Raw genomic sequence first — 22,658 nt, forward strand, 5'->3', positions numbered from 1 at the left:
GTGCATGCATTTCACAAGGTAAAAAGATCCCTGCACCTGTTTTAAAACAAAGTCGGAGAGAAAACTCATGCTGCTTTTGTGCCATGCGATTTCTCGCAATCGAAAACACACTGCCATTAGGAATAAATTGCAGCTCTGCATGTCTGCAAAGGAGCAGCACAATTTGGCTGCGGGAACAGGTGTGATTTACATGCCATCCCACATCCGCAACCACCCGCACAAGTGTAAGCCTAAAACATTTTTAAGTGTAAAACAATAATAAACACCTTTTGGGCCCCGTTCACACTGGGGCGACGCTACTTTGCCGGGCGCCCTCATAGGTCGCGGCGCGCTGCTTGCCCCGCGACCTCGGAGCGGCCGGCACGGACTTCATAACATTGAAGTCTATGCAGGTCGCCCCAAAGAAGCTCCGGACCCTTTTTCTAAGTCGGAGCGACTTGTGTCGCTCCTATTAGAACGGGTTCGCAGCTTCTCTATGGAAGGCGACCTACGGCGACCTGTCAGGCAACCAAGTCGCCTGACAGGTCGCCCCAGTGTGAACGGGGGCTTAGAATATATAGATAAGATTAGGCAATAATAAAAACAGAGTAAGAAAAAAATATATGTTACTCTCTGCAACCAGAATGTATCCCCCATTTTCCTAGGGTAATAGTAGTCATACACATAAGATGATCATCACCTGTTTTATGTCTTTGGCTACTTTTAGTCATACAGACATCCAGTTAATACGAGCTGGGGAATGAAAAATTTAAGTTGCCTGTAAAGTCATTTTCTTGGAGTACCTCACAGGACACAAGGCTTCTTCCTATTGTTGACTACTTTAGGTATGCTGCCACGATAAGATAAATGGACACAGGCCAAAAAACAACAGGTTAACCTGCCTAGTCATAAGCCCTCCCAGCTCACCAAGCCTCAGGTTTGTAGCAAGCAATGAGGAACACAGACAAAAGTGGGAAGGGATTTGTGCATCCTATGATGTACGGCAAGAAAGGGATTTTACTGGTACACCAAAAATTCTAAATTCTTTATTTTAATTCACAGGATATGGGGCTTTTTCATATTCATGGCTACTTGGGATGTCCCAAAGCACTGAACATGAGTGGGCAACATAGCAACAACAAGACCAAACCCAAAAACAGGACTGGGGATACCCCATTACACAGCTGCCTGCAAGACCTTTCGCCCAAAACTGGCGTTCGCAGAGGCACAAACATCTACCTGATAAAACTTAGAAAACACATAAAGAGAAGACCATGTAGCAGCCTTACAAACTTGAACAGAAGCTTGATGCTGAATAGCCCAGAAAGCACAGACACTTCTGGTGGAATGGGCCTTGACTGAGAAGGATTGGAAACTTGCCCTTGATACCATAGGCCTGAGAAATGACAAATCCACCTAGAATTAGTAGATCAAGATATAGCGTGACCCTTGTGAGGACCCTCAAGCAGAACAAACAGAGTATCAAACTGTGGGAACAAAGCTGTAGACGTTAGTTAAATTTGAACAGCTCAACATCCAAAGAGTCAAGCACCATCTTTTTAGGATGTTTAGCATTAGGACAAAAAAAATGGCAACACAATGTTCTGACTCAAGTGGAATGCGGAAACCACCTCAACAGCTTCTTATCCTGGTAAAAAAATCAGGAAAGGTTCCTTGCAAGAGAGCATAGATAACTCCAAAACCGTATTAGTTGACATAATGGCAACCAAAAAAAAAAAAAAAAAGACAGCCTTGATCGTAAGAATCAACAAAATAGCACATCTTCCTAGAGGAAGACTTCTCTGCCCTGAGAAGGCTAGGCATTACAGTCAGAAACACCCCTGTATCCCAGAGCTTGGCTTCAACCACCAAGCTGTCAAAGCGATTTTAAATTATGATGGAAGACAGGACTCTGCGACAACAAGTCTGGCTGATCTGGAAGAGCCCAAGGCTTGTCTGCCAAGAGATTTACAATGTCTACATACCACATTTACCTTGGCCAAGCTGGTGCAATCAAAAATCACCAGAACGCCCTCTACCTTGATCATGCACAGAAAGCGAAGAAGCCGCAGCAGAGGAAATACATAGATCAGGAACAACTGATAACGAAGGGGCACCAGGATATACACCACACGTGCCTGAGGATCCATGGATGGGACAGAAACCTTGTTGCTGAATCTGGATGCCAAGGGATCCACATCCAGTGTTCCCCACCGCAAAAAAATCACTTATAACACCTCTGAGAAAAGGGCCCACTTGCTTGGATTCAGCTGTTGATGGCTGAGACAGTCTGCTAGACAATTATCCACATGGGGAATGCAAATGTGGGAGTCGCAACATGAAGCTTTGTCCAGGGCAAGATCAGATCTACTTTCTCTTGAGCAGCACTTCTTGTCCGTCCTTGATGTTTGTTGTATACCACAGTTGTGACTATGAGGTGGATTTACTAAAGGCAAATCCACTGTCTACGTGCAAGTGCACTTGGAAGTGCAGTTATGTCGATCTGAGGGTAAGATCTGAAATGAGGGGACGCTCTGCTGATTTCTATCAGCCAATCAAAAATGCTGTTTTTTTATTTCCCTTGCATGTCCTCCTAAGATCAATAGCGACTGCACTTCCAAGTGCATTTGCAGTGCACAGTGGATTTGCCTTTAGTAAAGAAACCCCATTGTCTGACTGTTTCCTGATGGGAAGACCCTGAAGACAGCCAGACGAATGCTAAAGAGCTAGCCGAATCGGCTGAAGTTCCAGAATATTGATCGGCAACCTCTTATCTTTCGACTACCATGTTCCCTGAACCAAGCGGTTCTCTAGAACATTTCCCCAGCCTAGCAAGTTACATCCACCTTCAAAGTCATTGAAAGGAAAGATTTTTCAGCATCCAGGAAATGCATGGAACTCACTATTCCAAAGCTAATCTGCTCTTGGGAGTCAGGTGCATGAGTAAAAAAAAAAAAAAAAAAAAAACCCTTATGCAGACATGAATGGAGGGACTCGACCTGAGAGAGTAGGGACAGGGACTTCTACTGCAGCAGCAATACCTTGGCTTATGCCATCTCCAGGACTAAGCTCAAATACTCCAGAAGTTGCGGCAGAACCAAGGCTAACTTCTGAAGGTTCAGTACCTAACATAATCTTTACAGGACTTACACTTTCTGGCGAACATTTGATGCCAAGATCTGAGACGAGAAACAGGTCATCCAGGAACCCCACTATAAGAACACTATGTTCTCAAACAAACTACATGGCAGATGAGATTTAATGTTGAAAAATGTAAAGTAATGCACTTGGGGGCCAGAAACCAGAAAGCAAGCTACTCACTAGGGGGGGAACCTCTGGGTGAGTCTAGGATGGAAAAGGACTTGGGGGTACTGGTAAACAACAGGCTTGGCAGTGGCATGCAATGCCAAGCCGCCGCAAGCAAAGCCAACAGAATACTGGGTTGTATAAAAAATGGGATTCACTCCAGAAATAAAGAGATTATTCTCCCACTCTACAAGACTCTGGTCCGGCCACATCTGGAGTATGCTGTCCAGTTCTGGGCACCGGTCCTCAGGAAGGATGTGCTGGAACTGGAGAGAGTCCAGAGAAGGGCAACAAAAATAATTAGGGGAATGGAGGACATCACCTATGAGGAAAGGCTACAAGCACTGAACTTATTCTCTCTGGAGAAGAGACGATTGAGGGGTGATATGATATCAATGTACAAATACTGTACTGGCGACCCGAGCATAAGGAACAAACTATTCAGAGAAAGGAGATACAATAAGACACGTGGCCACTCACTAAAACTTGAGGAAAGGCGGTTTAACCTTAAAGTGCGTAAGGGGTTCTTCACTGTAAGAGCGGTAAGGATGTGGAATTCTCTTCCACAAGCAGTCGTATCAGCAGGGAGCATTGATAGTTTCAAAAAACTATTAGATGGACACCTTAAAGACCACAACATACAGGGGTACACAATGTACGGTTAAAAGCAAACACACACACACACATCATAGGTTGAACTGGATGGACTGATGTCTTTTTTCAACCTCACTAACTATGTAACTATAAAAACTCAGACCCATTTGTCTCACTGGGAAGAGGACTGGTCTCCAGACCCAGGGGTCCAGTACTTCTTAAGAAACTGAGTGGTAAGCTTCTGCTTGAAGGTATTGACCTGCTCCTTAAAAAAGGAGTGCTTGTTGGCCTCTGAGGCCTGCACTAGTTTTTTTGTACCTGTTTTTGCCTTCTTCTATTGCCCCCTGCCCCTAGCATCTGGGCCGGCCAGGCTACTCTGTAGTTTATTTAGCACTTTCATTAGTACATGCTGGCCTAGTGCTAGCCACTGGGTTGCCTTGTCAAGACTTTTTCTTATTTTTGGATTCATGCATCTACACACTAGTTGGTGACAGATTCAAGGGGGCTACCCCTGATTCCCCAGGGGGGAGAGCCCCATTGTTACTCTGATATACAACTGCGGTTCCTCCTTTTATTTTCTTGTTTACTACTTGCACTTTACATTTTATAGGAGTCCTTGGAACCTAGGTTATTGCACTATTGGAAATGTTAATATGACATGTTACTTTGTCTTAAATAAAGATTATATATAAAAAAAAAAACACACAACATGGTGTGCTGGGAGGGTTATGCCTGGGCAGGGGAAACTGCCTTTTTTTTTTGGCAATCCATAAACCTGATGGGGGCAGCATAACCTAAGTAGTCATGAACACAAAGAAGCCCTATGTTGTAAATCTACAATTAAAAAAGATGATTCTTTGATCCATGCCAAAATAGAAGCCATCACATGTGACAAAATTTGCAACTGAGAAAATTTGGCACCCTTGGGTTACACACTATTTACCCTCCAACTTTGATGAATCCTTATTGATGATTTGGCAACGTGTTTTTACATTCAAGCTTCTTGTATGTATATTAAATGCTTGAGGTCGCACATTACCCTGGGGATTATCTTTAACCTTATCCCTATCTTTTTTTTTTCCTCTTATTCCTATTTCATTTTCCTATTCTAGTTAATTTTCTTGCTCCTATTTTTCCCTTCTTTTACTCTTCCCATGTGGTTGAGGTAGCAACATTTATACCTATTTATTCCTATACTTGTAATATTATATTGTTGTGCTTTAATATGCTTCACATCTTAGTCGGTTATGATATACTAGATTTTGATCCTTTCTAGATATTTTCAAGGACGAATTTTCTTATTTGCTATACCCATTTTTGAACTATATGGTATTCATTATATTACACCGTTGTCTGTAATTATCTTTATACCCGTACTTTATGATGTTACTTTCTTATTGTTACATCTAAACTCTAATCCTTGTAGAACATGTTAAAATTCAATAAATAAAATTTGACAAAAAAAAATGATGATTCTTGAGTCTGTCTACATCCACACATCAAACTTGCCATCTACCGTCTACCTGCATGGTTTCTATTGGGAAGTACAGGTTTTTTTCTTAGCTTTTATAGGATCCGAAAAGTGCCAATAGTCTTTCATGTTGGGTTACAAGCATATTACCACTAACCAGGCCAGAGACAGCAGCTGTGGCTGTAGCAATAGCGGGGATTATCTTTCCAGCAATACGTTTGGTCTTCAGTCGGTCGGCTGGCTCAATGTTATACATTTTGGCTCTCAAATTGGAAGCTGCTGTGATGAAGTTGATATGTTCATTGCTGTCATCATCTTTCTCAAACGATAAGAGCTTCATATGGAGGTCATCTAGCAGAGAAAAAGCATTAGAGATGTAAATAGAAAAAATAATTATCACCACCCTATATCAGTAGAGTTTATTAATCCCTGCACTTATGCTCAAGGCAACATATTGTTGCTTGGAACAAGTAAGCCTATATTATGTCCTGGTAAGGACACAAAAGAGATCACCAGTTTCCAAGAAATAAAGGTTTGAAAGTATTATGTGTAATACCAAATTTTGTTAAGTAAAATGGTATGGTCTTACGTGGACTTTAACCAGGTTAGCTCCAGAGCCATTTTCACATTTTGGCTATTGACCTTTAAAAGGAAAGTATATTAACTAATATTTTTCATCCACAGTTTTTTTTTTTTCAGTTTGTGCAGCAATTTGGCAAAGGGGGGGAAATGGTACAAAAAAGTGGCAAAATGTATTTTCAAATGGTGTTTTTCAAAATAGTTTTATGGTCCGTGTCCTATTGGAGAGAAGATTTGATTAGGCTTAATTAGGAAGAATAAGGAGTTACATCCCTAGTGCCTAACCTGCGACCCTTTGGCATTTGATGTGTGGCCATTGGACCTCAGTAGTCTGTAGTGAAAACATTGATTTAGAGTCCATTCACAGTTGCGAGACTTAAAAATCATTCAATTTCCCTTGCAAATTTACCCTGCTACTTGATGTGACTTGGGATAAGTGTGACTTTGATCGTTTTGTTTGTGCTCTACAAAGTCTTTAGACGTGCAGTTTTTTTTCATTTGGTTTCTTTATTTTCTAATGAATTCCAAATTTTCTGAACTATTTGAATTTGCATTGGTCTAAAATTGATCAACAGATTTGAATTCTGTGTGAAGAATAGCTGGTTGTTAACCACTTGCCGACCGCCCACGGCAGTTGTACGGCAGCAGTCTGGCGTTCCCAGGCAAAGTGGCGAACATGTTCGTCGCTAGCCTGGGAGGAGCTAGGGGGCGATCACGAGCCGCCGGAGGCAGGCTCCCGCCCCGCTCGTCGGCTGGGGAGTCAGTGAGTGTGCCCGGCGGTAAACAGTACATGTTTAGGAGATATTTACAGTGCCTATAGGTAAGCCTTATCATAGGCTTGCCTATAGGTACAAGTAGCAGAGGAGGGTTTACTTCCTCTTTAACTATAGCTGATGGGTTGAAAATACTGATGGGATTATGCTAACCAAAAAACAGAAGAAAGCTTAATTATTGTGAATTTCCAACATTAGTAGTGGAATTTACAGCTTAAAAATTTGTCCTGTTCCTGGAAGTAGCATCAATGACATCAAACATGAAAGTTATTCCATCAACATTTTCACAGCAAGCCCTAAAAACTTGAGAGGGTGTTTCTGAAAATTGCAGCTGACAGTGCATACTGATAAAGCACTTTGGATTATCACCAATTCTATAGCACGTGTTATTTTGTGTTAGTATGCATGCAAAACAAAATATGTAGAAATATCTAGCTAAAATTGCAAAGTAAAAAAAAAAAAAAAGGCTTATAAAATGTAATAAAGTTGTGTTTTACTTGTAGGGATTGAGTTATACCACTGCTGAACATATATTCAGTTCTCAATACTGAAAGTATACATTTGCTACAATGGAACATGGGTGTATCTAAGCCAAGAGGGAAAAGATTCAAAACAAAGTTTAGCCTTTAGTTGTGCAGCGTGCACCCCCCTCCCCCCAGTGGCAAGAAGAGGGTACATCTTAGTCTTCTGTAGTGCCTAAACATTCCTTTCCACTCCTTGCAGAGATTTCTTCCACACAAATAATATCAAAAAGTAGAAATTACCTTTTGTTGCCCGACCTTCTGCAAGGACTTTTTCAAGTTGTAAAACTGCAACCCTCTCATCTTCACTACTTATTTGGATCTGGTCAGGCTTTTTTGCAGTTTCATCTGTTTCAACAACCTAAGAAAAAAATACTTTTATTCTAAGTGCAATGTTAACACTTTTGAGAAATGGCCTTGAGGTGTTCATTTTATAAAAGAGTGCAACAAAGTTAATGCATACTTTATGTACACATGAATAGATTGGCTGCTCTCGGTTACTGCACATTATAGCATTTTTTTATATTTTAAAAGTGAACCACTATATAACAACACACATATCTATATCAAAATTTCACATAAAATAGAGACATAGTGCTAAATCAAAAGTTTTATTCCATGTAGAAAACAGTAGTGTTCTGCTACAGAATTACGTTTTTTTGTTTTTGTTCAGTGGCTTTAAAACACTACTATGTGGATATTACTACAAAATCAACCCAATAGCAAGATGCCACGGGAGAGAGCACACTGCACATTGCGCAGAGTTTTAAATGAGGAATCGTGCTTGCTCTAGTAAAGTTAGTAGCAAAAATTAAAAATGAAATGGCTCCATGTCCAAGCAACAGGACATGCTGGGGCAAAGATAGCTGAGCTAGGTTGGTTTTTCGGCCTGGCATTTTGGGAAAGGGGCACAAACAACCCACTATATGGCATTTACATTTTTAAAAGTTGTACGGAGGGCTTCCGGCGCTTAATGGTGTGGAGGAGAGTGCTCCGAGTTCCCGCCGAAAAGCCTGCATAAAAGACAATCTCAGGGGATCTAATCACACATTTTGGGCAGCCATGATGGAGTGCTTTGCGGAGCACTTTTGCTCCCGAACAAATTCTGCACCTGAGTAGACTGAAGCATCTGCACAGCCTGTGGTTATTGGCATGGGGGCCACCGACACAGCAGGCAGGCATGTAGGAGAGAGCTCCCCCCTAGCGTCCAGCTCAGAGACACAGTGCAAGGCTGCAGCACTATCAGGCTCTCCTGATCAGACTCATGCTCAGATCGCAGAGGCAGTGGCAGCAATCCTCACTCCCACAATATCCTCAGCTGTAGAGTCGATTGTCTCACAAGCCATTGCTCAGCTCCGCAAAGAGCTCCACTGCATACAAGAAACAGAACAGAGGGTGTCATTTTTTTTAGAGGGAGGAGTGCTATCAAACTTCCACCTCTGTTCATATGCATGAAGAAGCATTACAAATTCTACAAGATAAAATTGATGATCTCGAGAACCGCTCTGTGAGGAATAACCTCCCAATTATTGGTGTCCCAGAATCCTTCAAGCCTAACTCTTTGATGACATTACAGTATGTTCCTATATTATTACAAATGCTTGAAGGATAGACACAAACTGTACAGAGGAACGAGCGCACAGAATAGGACCACCACTGGAAAACAGAAAATCACAAAGACCAGTCGTCGTCCGCTATCTGAAATATGCAGATAAACAGTTGATAATCCAAAAGTAAAGAAGCCAATGCGCCTTGAAAATCAAAGGTCACGGGCCTCACGGCCTCTTGTTATTCGCGGATTACTCACTGGAAGTATACTGCAAACGTAAGGCCTTTTCTCAAGTCTGTACCGCATTATTCCAAAACGCCTCAAATTCACTCTTGCCTATCCCACCATCCTTCATTTTACAACCCTGGAAGGTGACCACCTAACATTCCATTCACCATCGGAAACAGAACAGTTCCTTGACTCTTTCAACCTATAATCGGAAGATGCCACTTCACCAACAAGGAAGGCAACCCTGTATCGTAAAGCTCAAAGGAGCCCCAATAAAGAACCCTATAAGAAGGTTAAGTATGGATCTGCTAACAGCCACAGGATGCAGGTCGCAAGGCAGGAGTAATAATATGGATGGATAAAAACCTACCGTTCACTGTCCAATCGGTTTCTCATGACGACATAGAGCGCAAGGTTACATTTTGCCAATAATTTTCCTCTCGTGATATACAAATTTCCAATTTGTATGCACCCAACTCCCCTGGAAATACATTCTTTTAGGCAACAACCAAATAGCTCATGCAACATCGTACGTCATTACATATTGTAGACAGTGATTTTATTATTGTAATAAATTTAGAAGAAGACCGTAGATCTCATTAGCGTAACAACACTCAGCCTGGGAGATTATCTGCTCCTGGGGAATCTCCACGGTCATCCATGATGTCAGCACTGAGTATGACAGACACATGGTGTATTAGTCATCCCACAGACAGGGAATATACCTTTTACTCCCCTCCCCAGGAGGACTCTCTGTCCAGACTAGACCATCTATTCTGCTCCATGAATTCGTAATCTCTGATCATTCTCCCACATCTTTATCCCTTGATATCCGCCAGTCACACACAACCCCCAGATTGTGGAGGTTCCCCACATATTTAACCCAAAACTAGGATTTTATGCATAAGATACATGCAAGCCTGGACAGACAATGTAACACATATCCAAGAACATACAGGCGACCCGATATTAATTTTGGGAAGCTGGCGTATCTGTCCTCAGAGGCAAAATAATTGCTTACACATCTTTTTTCAAAAAAAAGCTTCACTACGAAATTACACACAGGCAAGTGAAGCGCTACGTCAGACCCAACGCAAGTTAAATGCTTCTGATTTTCTAGAGCACAAGAATGCATGGCACAAAGCCAACCAGCAATTCAACCTATGGGCAGAACAACAAGAGACGATAAGAAGATCGTACTTAAATGTGCAATTACAGAAATTTGGCAACAAGTCGGGCAAATTGATGTCTAGGCCCATCAACGGTCCAGACAGACCCACCCATATCTTGGCTCTGAAGGACAAAAACAGATAAAATTACCCAGTCCTCTAAATGAGATTACTAAAATCCTAGAGGCTTACTACGCTAATCTGTACTCCTATTCATTTTTAGATGGCTTGACACTTCCCAACATCTCAACGTGATGCTCTCATTGCACCTATATCCTCAAATGAAATAAAAGGCACAAAAAAAATTACTATCAAACCAATAAGCCCCAGCCCAGATGGCTATACTGTGGGGTTTTACAAGATAGCCAATGAAACTCCTCTACCTAGCCTTCTCATTTTGTACAAAGAAATTTGGGATAGGAATAGATATATGCCCACCGGCTCTCAGGTTTTTAAAAAAGGGGCCAAGTCAAAATAGAATGCATTATGATAAACAACTATGTGTATAGCAGCCTCCCTCAGCCCCCTAATCCTTACCTGAGCTCCATCTCTATCCAATGGCTCCTGCTGCTGTCAAACTCCGTTAGCCAATCAGGAGAGGGGGTAGAGCAAAACTGCAGCTCCATGTCTGAATGGATACACGGAGCTGCAGCCCAGCTCGGGTGCCCCCATAAGCAAGCTTCTTGCTATGGGGGCACTCAATCGGAGGGAGGGGCCAGGAGCTCCAGCCAGGGATCCGAGAAGAAGAGGATCGAGGCTGCTCTGTGCAAAACCACTACACAGAGGAGGTAAGAAGAACATGTTTGTTATTTTAATAGAAAAAAAACCACACTTTACAAAACTACTCGGCAAGAAAGGGAAACACCCAACATTGCCAGGTTCATACTGACCAATTTCGCTGGTAAACATAGATGCTAAAATCCTTTGTAATATTATTGCCTTGCGACTAACACCTATACTTCCCTCCCTCATTCATCCTACACAGGCAGGCTTTGTTATAGCGATTGTAAAGTCTGTTTTTTTTTTTTTTTTTTTAATTTAAAAAGAACAAACATGTTCTACTTACCTACTTTGTGCAGTGGTTTTGCACAGAGCAGCCCAGATCCTTCTCTTCTCAGGTCTCTCTTCGGTGCTCCTGGCCCCTCCCTCCTGTTGACTGCCCCCACAGCAAGGAACTTGCTATAGGGGCACCCGAGCTGAGCCACAGCTCCCTTTTTCCATTTAGACATGGAGCCGTGGAGCGCCCCGCCCTGCCCCTTTCTCTCCTCATTGGCTGACTGACTTTAATTGCCAGCAGCGGGAGCCAATGGTGCCATGCGGCTGTCTCAGCCAATGAGGAGGAGAGTCCTGATAGCCAAGACACTCCTGCAACACTGCTGGATCTATAAGGGGCTCAGGTGGGGCTGATGCACACAGGACTGCATCAAGATAAAAAAAACTTCTTCCTTTATAACCACTTTAAGGCGCGCTTTGCAATCTCAAATATTTGCAAAGTATTAACTGCCCTTGAATATGCCAAATCACACCTCTTAGAAGAATTATCTATTGTGACCTTAGAAGCGGAAAAAGCCTGTGACAATGTCAACCTACAAAGGCTTTTCTTAGTCTGGACAAAATTCGGCTTCACTGGTCGCATAGCTGAATTTTTGCACACTATGTACTCTGGTCCATCGGCACGCATTATCACCTTAGCAGGCATGTCCAAGATTATACCTCTAAACAAAGGCACCAGACAGGGTTGCCCATTATCTCCTAAGCTTTTGAACAGTCACATAAAATAAAAAGTAGATGGCACATGGGTGAATGAGACACAGGATCCAAATTGACAGCATGAGCGGTGATAATGTTGGAGAAGAAACAGATTGGATACAGAAAGATGGGCGGTCATGGGTAGAAGGGTAAAATGATTTCAAACCCACATTAGGTAACTCCTACTTGCACTTCTCCATTTTCCATCATCCCCGCTGGGTACGCAACATCCCCAAAAGCCAATTCTGCAGACTCAAAACACAATTGCACTAGGGATGAGGTCATGAGGACTATGTTTAGCAAAGCTTGGTGCTATAAAGGAAGTTTGCGGACAAAGGTTACCCAGCTGAGCTAGTGGAAGACACACATTCCCTCTATCTTAACCCATCCTCACAGAGACAAATTCGACACGACCCAGTCCACATGTAGATTTGTCACTCAATATCACGCCCAATTCCAAAAAATGGAAATAGTTTCTCAAAATATTGGACCATACTCAAACAAGATCCACATGTTAAGAACTCTATTGGGACCGCCCTAAATTGTTGTACAGGAAAGCCACTAGTATTAAAAACAAATTAGCACCTAGCAAAATCTCCAAATCCCGCACAACTCCCGGTGAGAACCATGAGCAGGTCTCCCTCTTGCTGAACGCTTGAAGTGTTTGTGCGAGAGGGAGACCTTCTGGATTTAAACCCTAAATCTCTCACTCCACATGGTTTGAAGAGATTGGGATCAGTGCAATAATTTAGATGCAGAACTATTCTTAATAGACACTGTTGTATGCTACACTATATCTCATGCAGTCAAGTTATGCATTTATCTGTGTGCCCCCCCCCCCTTTTTTTTTATAATGCCATTTTGAATAATGCTACTCTTATCGTTATCATTATAGGTCTTATATGGTCCTAATAAATAATGGATTGGCTTCAGGTAGCCCTATTGATATACCGATTGGTAAGTAATTTTTGTATACATCTATGCCTTCCATCGACAAGTGTGGTTATCGCATTGTGGGTAAAGCCATCCTTGCTATGAGAATGGCTAGCCTAATTTACCCTGTGCCCCCTTTTAATTTTTATTAATAATCCCACTGGCAGTTTTCTGCCTCTCCCTATCCCTCCCTTCCCTGTCAGATCCTACGTTTTTTTGTGCTCTTTTCATTATACTTTTTGTTCATATTTTGGATTTTTATTCACACTTCGAACTTGAATATATTCAGTCTCTTTTTACATGTGTATTTTTATTTTCATTCTTTATCTTTATTTTAATATTTATTTTTATTTTTTTCCAAATATAATTTTTATTAAGATTCCAGGGTGAGACAGTATAATCCAGTAAACAAAACATACATTATATTCAGGAAAAAAAAAAATTTCAATATTCTTTTGATGCATTGTAATGCGATATATGCAATATCTAGTTCCATATGCGTTATTATTGTGTACCTTCGTTACCTTTTGCTTTTTGTTATTTTGTGTAATTGTCATTGCTGTATAATGCTGCAGGCATGAACCGTGCTCATTCAAGCCGTCAGAACAGGTCTTGATCTCTATTCTTATAGAGCACTGTTTGGGAGTCTAGTCCCCCACCCGCTTCCCCCTTTCCTGTGTTGTAACTCCACTCCCTGCCACTACATATGCAGGCGGCAAGGCTGCGGCCAACCAGCTTTGAGAAGGGAGCAGAGGGCGGCTCTGAAATGTATTAGCCATGCCCAGCATTCTTGCCCCTAGCGCTGATGTCAAGCCCATCCAGGCCGTCTGTGCTCACTGCCTTGTGGAGTTCCAGACTTTCAGCATCCATACCAGCTGGATGCTCCCTGCCCCACTCACCACCTGGTGTGGATTAACCTGGCTCCACACGTTCCTTCAGTGTCACAGCTCTACTGTCCCCTAGTGGGTCTGATATGTGCTTTATTGTTCATCCTCAAGTAAGTTGACATTTTTCTAAATGAAAAAAAAAAACTGTTTTTTATGCATACTGCACTTGAAGTGGCGCTTCTTTGTTTTGTTTCCGTTTTCACCCTAAGCTTTTTAATCTCACTCTAGAACCTCTTTCAAGATGTCTGCTGACCTCAGCCCCTGTTCAAAATATTCAAATAGGCTCGAAGGAGCTCTGGACATCATTATTAGCAGACGAAATGCTAGTCTTCGCTTCTAATCCTTCTTCTGATTTGGTCACCTTGCGTTCCCTATTGGATCCATTTCGTACTATCTCCAGGCTGTGTGTCAATTATGACAAGAGCTCGGTACTACATTTGACATGGGTAACCTCCTTGAATTGGGACCCTTCCTCACCATTCCCTTTGGCAAAACATGATATCACTTATTTAGGCATTTGGATAGGGAAAGAACCCTCTTCACTATTGCACCTTCATTTTCCACCGTTGTTGAGCAAAATTAGTAAGGAACTAGAGGTTTAGATGACTCTACTCATCATTCTTCAGAAAATGCCATCTGGTTAAAGTGGTAAGCTTTCCTTGCCTCCCCTATACAAACAATACCTATCCTCCTGAAGCATAAAGACGTACAAAGACTTAATAAAGTGATTTCCTCATTCTTATGGTGTAGGAAAAGACCACGTTTTGCTCTGTCCACATTGCATCTTCCGAAGAGCAAACAAGAAACACAAAGAAAGGCGCACCGACCTAGCGCATTATCCTCAATATAGGATTTATTGTTAAAACATAGAAATGGCTACTCACAAGCAAAGGTATAAATCAAATCACATCGGACTCAAAATCTTGAGTATCTAGAGTAGTCCATACGAATGTCCCTTGTCCTATTAGGATGACGGCTGACGCGTTTCAAGGCATATGCCGCCACAGAGGATAATGCGCTAGGCCGGTGCGCCTTTTTTTGTGTTTCTTGTTTGCAGTATTGTTGGACTGCCCCAGTCCTTTAAGGCAGCAGGATCCTAGCCATCCAAGATGCCATTTGGAAAGTCCAGTGGGCAGAGCAGTCAAGGAGTCTGCTTTTCTGAGCGTAGGAGATAGGTGGTTTATCCACCTTGGTTTGTTTGGAGCAGTTCCGAAGAGCGCAGGATTACCAGATATCAGCATGTTTTTTTTTTTTTTTATACAACTTAGCTTGCCTACTTAGATATGGTTTTGACTTGCTCTCTCAAGCCGCTGTCTATGCTAACTATGCTCCAGAAACTACTTTAGCCTTACCAACTTCAAGGGGTGCTACACAGTAAATTACAATTTCTCCCGAAGAACCAACAGCAATTCTCTTAATATCTTAATTCGGGGCACTGTCATTGCTTGAAATTGCCTAAAGCAGCAGACCACAAAGCCTATGACCTATGGCTGCTGCAGGGCTAGTTAAAGTGACTTCTTTATTTCATTTGGACGCTAAAGCCAAAACTCCTCATGAAAATTTCAAAAGAATTTCATCTTCTTCAAACACATCTCTTATACTATTACCAGGTGATTTCTTACATTTCTTCTTGCTGCAGACAAGCCTCTAAGATTCCAAACCTCTACAATAGATTGTTTACTTAGTCAACAGAAGTACTCCATATTGGTTACCTACAAATCGTTACAATCTGCTGTAAGTACTAATACACCAAAAGCCCTCTTTGGAAAATGGCATAAAGATTTTCCCGAGGAAGACTTATGGAACAAGGTCTTGGAAGGTTACCTGAAAGTTCGTATATGCACTAAAAATGAAACGTGGAGAGAAATGCAATTTTAACTGATCCTTAAAGCATTTATCCTCTTCCTCCCACCTAGTTTGGCCTCCAAATCCCCATCATGCCCCCAATGCGGGTACCTCAAACCATCGTTAACTCAAAGGTTTTGGCAATGTCCATTAATCTCTGCTTTCTTTTACCAAATCTATTTTGTGCAGGGCGTACTAAAAATACGCATCTCCAAAACACCACTTTTACTACTGTTCAGTTACAGTACATCCAGGCTAGCGAGTTCTGACAAATGCATTACGAATACTACACAATAGATTCATCTTTGTCTCAGGACGGCCAGAAAAATATTCTAAAAATGTGGACTGCCTTGTCCCCCTGCTGTATCGGCAGTTAAAAAAGATTTCTCTACAAAAGAGAAATAGGACACACAGATTCAGAACTATATCCACTATCCACACAGAACAGTTCACTCCATCGGAAAGGACTTCTTTTCAGTACACAGAACAAGTCTGCTTGTGAGGTGATGCAGTACCTCCACTAAAGTTTACATGTTACAGGCCACAAACCCCTAAGACACAGATAGCATAGTCCTTGGCCTCAACTCTGAATCAGCCTGTTCAGAGACAGGACCAATTTGTTAATGTTGACAGATTGTTGCAATATGGAGGCCTAGAGCGAAACTGGGCTACCATCCGACCCAAGGACCATATCAAAGCAGAGAGTCAGACGACCCCTTCAACAGGATTCTAATCTGCAGACATTGGCATCATCAGTAGACATGTTGCAAGCAGTCCGAGAGTGGTTCTTCGAGTGTGAAATAGAGCACTTGTTACAGTGGGACTGCCCACCTTTTGTCTAGAATCAGACATGTTGCAACCACATGGTAATGGGGCTCAGGGTGCCAGGCAAGGCCTAAGGTACTCATGAAACCCAAATAGGTGGTAATTTAAAAATCGGATGGCCAGAAGTGACTAAAAAGAGGCTTTCCACTTGGCACCCACATGCCACACTCTACTTCGTGGAGGACGTCAGCGATCAATTCAACAACATTATTGCCTTCCACAGAAGAAACCAGTAGGAAGTGGGGAATTTAAGGGGGCCAAGTGACCAATGTAAAGGAGAGGACTCCCGTTGCGCAAGCACTGCCAGCAGCTCTGAACCTGCAAAGGTCCTTATGTGGAACCCAATGCCCAAAAATCATTTCCAAGTTATCCCTGCACTGTCCAGTCCAACAAGGTTCGGACTGGGCACTCCAAAAGACAGCTTGTGAACTGTTGAATAAGATAGCTGGAATCAAAAAGATAAGCTCAAACAGCAAATATATATAGAAGAGGTTTGTATAAGGAAATCGTTTTGAAGAACAAGAACTATTGGTGCTAATAAAAATAGGTTAGTCTTTACACAGCTGAAGAAAAGACCTCCATCATTCTTGGACACTAGCAAAAAAACTAAGAAATGTTTGTTGTAGGAGGAGTTATCCTGGGCTGGTATAAGAGTTTTTTTATTTTTTTTATTTGCCAGTCTCCAATTCTCTTGTAGGTAGCAGCATAACCTCAATAGAAAGAAAATTGTTTTAGAAATTAGTTTAGCTTGGTCCACCTTTTTTCTGATTTTGTCTTATAGGAAGAAAAAATAACATACATACCTTGTTCGAAGGTGTGAAATCTTTGATGGTCATCCCTGTTATAATGTTCTGGATGACATCATGTGCCAAATCCTGCCAGTACAAAAATAAAAATAGAAGTAACAGTTTATGAATTCTAAAAAACTTGCTTTTTTTTTTAATATACTGTATGTCAAACAAAATACAGCTTTCCCATGCATATAAAAAAACTGTGCAAAGACAACGGCTATCTTAAAATATCAGAACATTTTAATTAAGTCCATGTCACCAAGTCCAACCCCTTCATGATAAAGGTAAAACAAATCCCAATGTCTAAATACAGTTTTGCAACTTTGACAGGTATTAGTAAAAGTGTACACATCATAAACTACTTTGTTTATTCACGTGAATTATAGCTTGTTCTTTTTAGGACAAATTGTGCTTTCATTTGCTGGTAAATTGTAATAATGGATATTTCATTTTTAATTATCAAAGGAAAACTGGCACAAATAGTAAAACAAATCATTTAAAAAAATGTAGCGGTATATTTCTGGCTATTACCACAATCTACTACCAAAGAGCAACTCAAAATAAATCCTACTACTCCTGATGATCACAGTGATACTACATTCATATACATTTTTTGTTTTCTACACCCATAGTAGTGCCCAGAAATAATCGTGCACGTTTTGTTTTTTTTTTCATCCTACCTTGAACACAGCGACACTGATACCAAATTAAAAATAATGTGATTTTTGACTTACCGTACAATCAAAATCTCTGATGTTCATTGACGGACACAGCTCCTGATTGTCATAACCATTGAGTTATACTGTCCCCCTACAGGAGTAGGACACTAGGCAGAAAATAATTCTGGCAACACCCAGTCGAATCACCTCCGTAGTAATAAGAAGCGAGCTGTCTTACTCCATCTGATTGATCCTCCTGTGATCAAAACTTTTGGACTTGCTGTCAAGCTGCTCGGGATCTTAGGGGTTTACCTCCGCTATAGCATCCGTCCACTCTACGTCAGATGAGCATCCGTATATACTCACCTAGGAATCTATTTACCAATAACGAATTCCACCTTTGGATATTCTACATTCATAGTACCTCCAATTTGATTTTCTTCATCAGTCGACCCAATAGAGCTTGGTGACTGGTCATTATATAATATCACTAGCCCCGGGACCTATGTGCGCAGCAATGCTGGCGTTTTGTTAAAAGGTGTATTGCCACCCAGTATCTATACAATAGCGGTGACCCATACAGCATTTGCAGCACACAGTTATACTTATTTTTTTCTGGACGTAATCATTGGTGACATTATTATTTTTATGGGTGGGGAAGAGAAGTTGTTTGAACCTAATGTGGCAATCATGAGTGCTTGACACTTTTACAACTTTTTGATTAATAAAATATATATGTTTTATACACAACAATCAAGTCTAGTGTCTGCTTAGTAACTGCTTAGTTATCCTTGGGGGGAGCTGTACTTCCTCTTGGATTTAACCAATCTTTTTGTTTGATATTTTTGGGTTAAATGAGCAGAACACCAACACGGTGCCATAGACAATGGTTTTGTGATTAACAAGTTGGTACCCCAATTTTTCTTGTTTCTATTGTATGGCTAGGCTCATAGTATCCAGTTCAGGGTTGAACATACATATATTGCCACACGACACTCACACTAGTCCCAATTACATCCTGTGTCCTAGAGGTCATGGCCTTTACATTGGGGGACGATAGAGATAGGGAGATTCAGATGGCTTTTGATAGGGATGTGTCCCACTATCTAAATAATGAAGAAGAGCGATGGGACAGATTTAAGGAGCACAAGAAGTTGCTAATAAAGCAACTTAATAGGAAGTGGGACATATCATTTCTTGAAACTTACATTAAAAATAAATTATTCCAAGGGGACTTAGAGATAAGGTGGTTTCCGACGGAACACCTCCACAATGAGAGATGCCTGACAAAATGGAAAACACTATGTATCAATCATGGCGTGGCAGTAATGGAACTCATTGTGGAGGAAGAAAAAATACAATTGGACAAACCGGTTAATCTAATAGAAGAAAGCACAGTTGATCTGGACCCATTTAAAGAGACCGAGGATTTTCCAAGATATAATGAAATCCCTAAAAAACAAGTTGAAACGTACACAAAGTAATTTAAAATATACTAAAAACAATCCAAATTGAAAATTTCCCCTGTTTCCCAGTCACCTAGATCTCTTTTAAATTTAACGATACGAGGCGATTCCACTGCAACCTTCTGGGACAATTCTGCCTATATACTCACCTAGGAATCTATTTACAAATTTTTTCTTGTTCCTCTTAAACAGCAGCCTGCAAAACCTTTCGGCCAAAATAAGCATCTGCAGATGCCAACACATCCACTTTATAAAACTTTGTGAAAGTGTGCACCGACAGCTAGGTGGCCGCCTTGCAAACCTGCGTCACTGACGCCGGATGACGGAAAGCCTAGGAGGCACTAAGCGCCCTAGTAGAATGCGCCTTGACAGAGAAAGGAGGAACCTGACCCCTATCTTGGAATATCAGTAAAGAAAAAATGATATTCCTTGATTTGGAGATTTCAATAGAAGGGGATCATTTTAGGATGTGTAATCATTTTAAGGCAACAGACAGGAATGGTATTCCACTTGAGAGCTGTCACCATCAATCCTGGCTCTGCAACATTCCGAGGGGCCAATTTGTTTGCTTGCGGCGCAACTGTACTTCTGAGAATGATTTTTTATCACATCAGAAGTACTGATTGACTGTTTTGTTCAAAAGGGTTATTGTAGGGACACTCTTACCAATGAAGTGGCAAAAGTCAAAACAGTTGAACAGCAATATGCTTGTAGCCCCTAAACCGGTTACCTGCCAACCGGCTGGAGATAACCAATTTAGGCACATCGTTGATTAGAATTGACAATATAAAAAGATCGAAAAGATTGTGGAAAAGAACTGGACTATCCTTAAGCAGAACAGGGTGTTGGGCCCTGCCTTTCCCACTAGACCCAAGTTTGTCTATAAAAAGGCCCCAACCCTCAGAAACCAGTTGGCCCCTGGTGTAGTCGACCCTCCTGTACATTCGATTAACAGACTGTTCTCCTTCTTGTCAGACTTTTATGCCTGTGGGCGTTGTGTAGCCTGCAGACACTCCAAGGTGAATTGCAAAAAAACGCAAGGAATTCACTGCGTCAGCCACTAACACAACCTATACCATCAAAGATTTTATTACATGTGCTACATTTGGAGTAGTGTACATGTTAAGAGTGTGGCTGTGGCTTGCAATACATCAGGGGGACCTCCAGGTACCTACAGGTTAGGCTTAGAGAACATGTAGGCAACATTAAAAAAGGTCTAAAAACGCATAACGTGTCACGTCACTTTCGGGATTCTCACAATCATGACCCCCGTAGCCTCAAGTTCTAGGGTATTGAAAAGGTCAAACAACACTTGCCAACTTAGTCATCGTGAATCATTCTGGATTTACAAGACTAAGGTCTCTGTACCCAGAGGACTCACTGTGGAGTTTGACCTTAGTTGCTTTATATCGGATCGTTAGTTTTTTGTAAATCGTTTAGTTTATTTATTTAGTGCAGCTTTTATATGATTTTTTGTTTAATTTAATACGTATTGTTCATTATTTGTTAATTGTTTTGGTAATGGATGGCTGGTTTGAAGTCCTGGCCCCTCCTCCCTAGTCTGATTAGGGCTTAATCATTGTGGTTATTTATCCCTATTAGCCTTTTAAATCTGAGTTTTTGTTTTTATATTGGCACTGTTTTTTTAGCTTCAGCTGGTCTAAATACTACCAGTTTTATTTATGCCCATTTTTATTCCTAATATTAGCTGAATAGGAGTTTGGCTATTAGGATTATTTTAAGCATTGTGATATGTGGGCTTCCAGTTAGCAAGTCCCCGTTATGCACTGCCTCTGAGTCTGGTGTAGGCTTCCCCATATCTTTGGCAATCTAACATGTCTTCCGGGCTGCAGTGATTACGTTTTTCCTGAGGGCGGCTCTCTGAGTCCTCCGTCCAATTAATGCGGCCGCATCTCTCCTTCCTCTCTTCCGCTGATGAAGTCCCACCCATGGGGACGTAGCGCATGCGGAGGGGGAGGAGCCGGTGACGTCACCCGCCATCCATCACGAGGAGTACGATATCTATACAGCTGTGATCGTGCACTGTGTTCAGTGCCTGTTAAAGGTAATTGTATTTCTTATGTGAACTAATAAAGTCAAGTTTTAAAGAGGTTACGCACTATGTCCAGTCCTCTTTGTTTATTCAATGCAAATGAGTGTTTTATCCTGATGTGGAGACTCTGGATGTATAGAGGTTCCTTATCAGCACTGAGAGTGACTCCCATCTTAGGAATCCTGGTTCCTGTGTAATCCTTGAAAGTCTGTGCCTGTCTAGCCCGTCTGTTAACACAGGGGCTAATCTGGAGGTGAGAAGACAGTGTGGCTGGTGCAGGACACTCAAGAGTGGAGCACGCTCACTTTGTTTCCACATTGGGACTCTTTGCTCTTATATTTTATTATTTCTTGATTTGGTTCTGTATTTTAGTTATTTACATGTTTCAGCGCTGCACTATTGATTATATACTTGATTTGATTTGACTTGATTTGACTTGATTTGGGATTTGATCTATTGGCCCTTAGTGTCTTAAGTAGCTTCTCTTATTGTTACCCGGGTGCGCTGATTTCAGTTTTTTCAGTTGTCCCTGATGGAATAGGCCTGAACCACCGTCTGTCTGATCCATCTTGAAATGCTCGCAGAGGAAGCAGACAAGGCTTTTCGAGGTCAACCTGTGAGCGCAAAGAGAGAGTCTGACATCCTGAAAGACTCCGTAGCTGCCAGGTACACCCTAATTGCCTGGACCACATCCAAGGCATGCAAGGCAATTTCCTTTGGATGTTTAGGCCTGGGACACAGGGAAAGCAACACCATGTCTTCATTCAAATGAAAATCAGAGACAACTTTTGGAAGAAACGATGGACAGGGGTGAAGAACCACCTTATCCCTGTGAATCACCAGGTAAAGGTGAACAACAGGATAACGCCGCCAGTTCCGATACCATGCGCTCATAGGTGACAGCCACTTAAAAGTCCACCTTCTGGGACAGTGCAAGCAGGGGAATCTCCTGAATATTTGCAAAGGGAGGCTTCTGTAGAGCTGAAAGCACCAAATTAAGATCCCAAAGCGGCAACGGAGCCCGCACTGGAGAAACCAAATGTTAGACACCCTGAAGAAAAATACGCACCAGGGAGTGTGTGGCCAAAGTTCATTGGAAGAAGACTGCCAAAGCTGACACCTAGCCCTTGATGGTACTCAAGGCAAATTTCTGTTCAACCCCCCCCCATTGAAGGAAGATCAAGATCTGAGCCATCGAGAAGGAGCGAGGAAGAACCCCAAGAGACTCACACCATGCAATGTACGTTTTTCCTGTACGATAGTAGATCTTCCTAGAGGTAG

At 41.7% G+C, this 22,658-nt stretch overlaps 1 protein-coding gene across 2 annotated transcripts in view; it reads right to left on the bottom strand.

The window, feature by feature from the left end:
* UBA6 (ubiquitin like modifier activating enzyme 6) overlaps positions 1-22,658 on the bottom strand; it is a 142,949-nt gene that overhangs the window by 38,198 nt on the left and 82,093 nt on the right. For both annotated transcript variants that reach the window (XM_082243659.1, XM_082243658.1), the window contains exons 27-29: positions 17,212-17,283; positions 7,467-7,584; positions 5,508-5,701 (exon numbers count right to left, since the gene is read on the bottom strand). In XM_082243659.1, the coding sequence (XP_082099785.1) occupies positions 5,508-5,701; positions 7,467-7,584; positions 17,212-17,283 (384 nt within the window). The remainder of the gene's footprint in view (positions 1-5,507; positions 5,702-7,466; positions 7,585-17,211; positions 17,284-22,658) is intronic.

Source organism: Pelophylax lessonae (genome assembly GCF_965119305.1).
Source record: "Pelophylax lessonae genome assembly, chromosome: 1".
Classification (NCBI taxonomy): domain Eukaryota; kingdom Metazoa; phylum Chordata; class Amphibia; order Anura; family Ranidae; genus Pelophylax; species Pelophylax lessonae.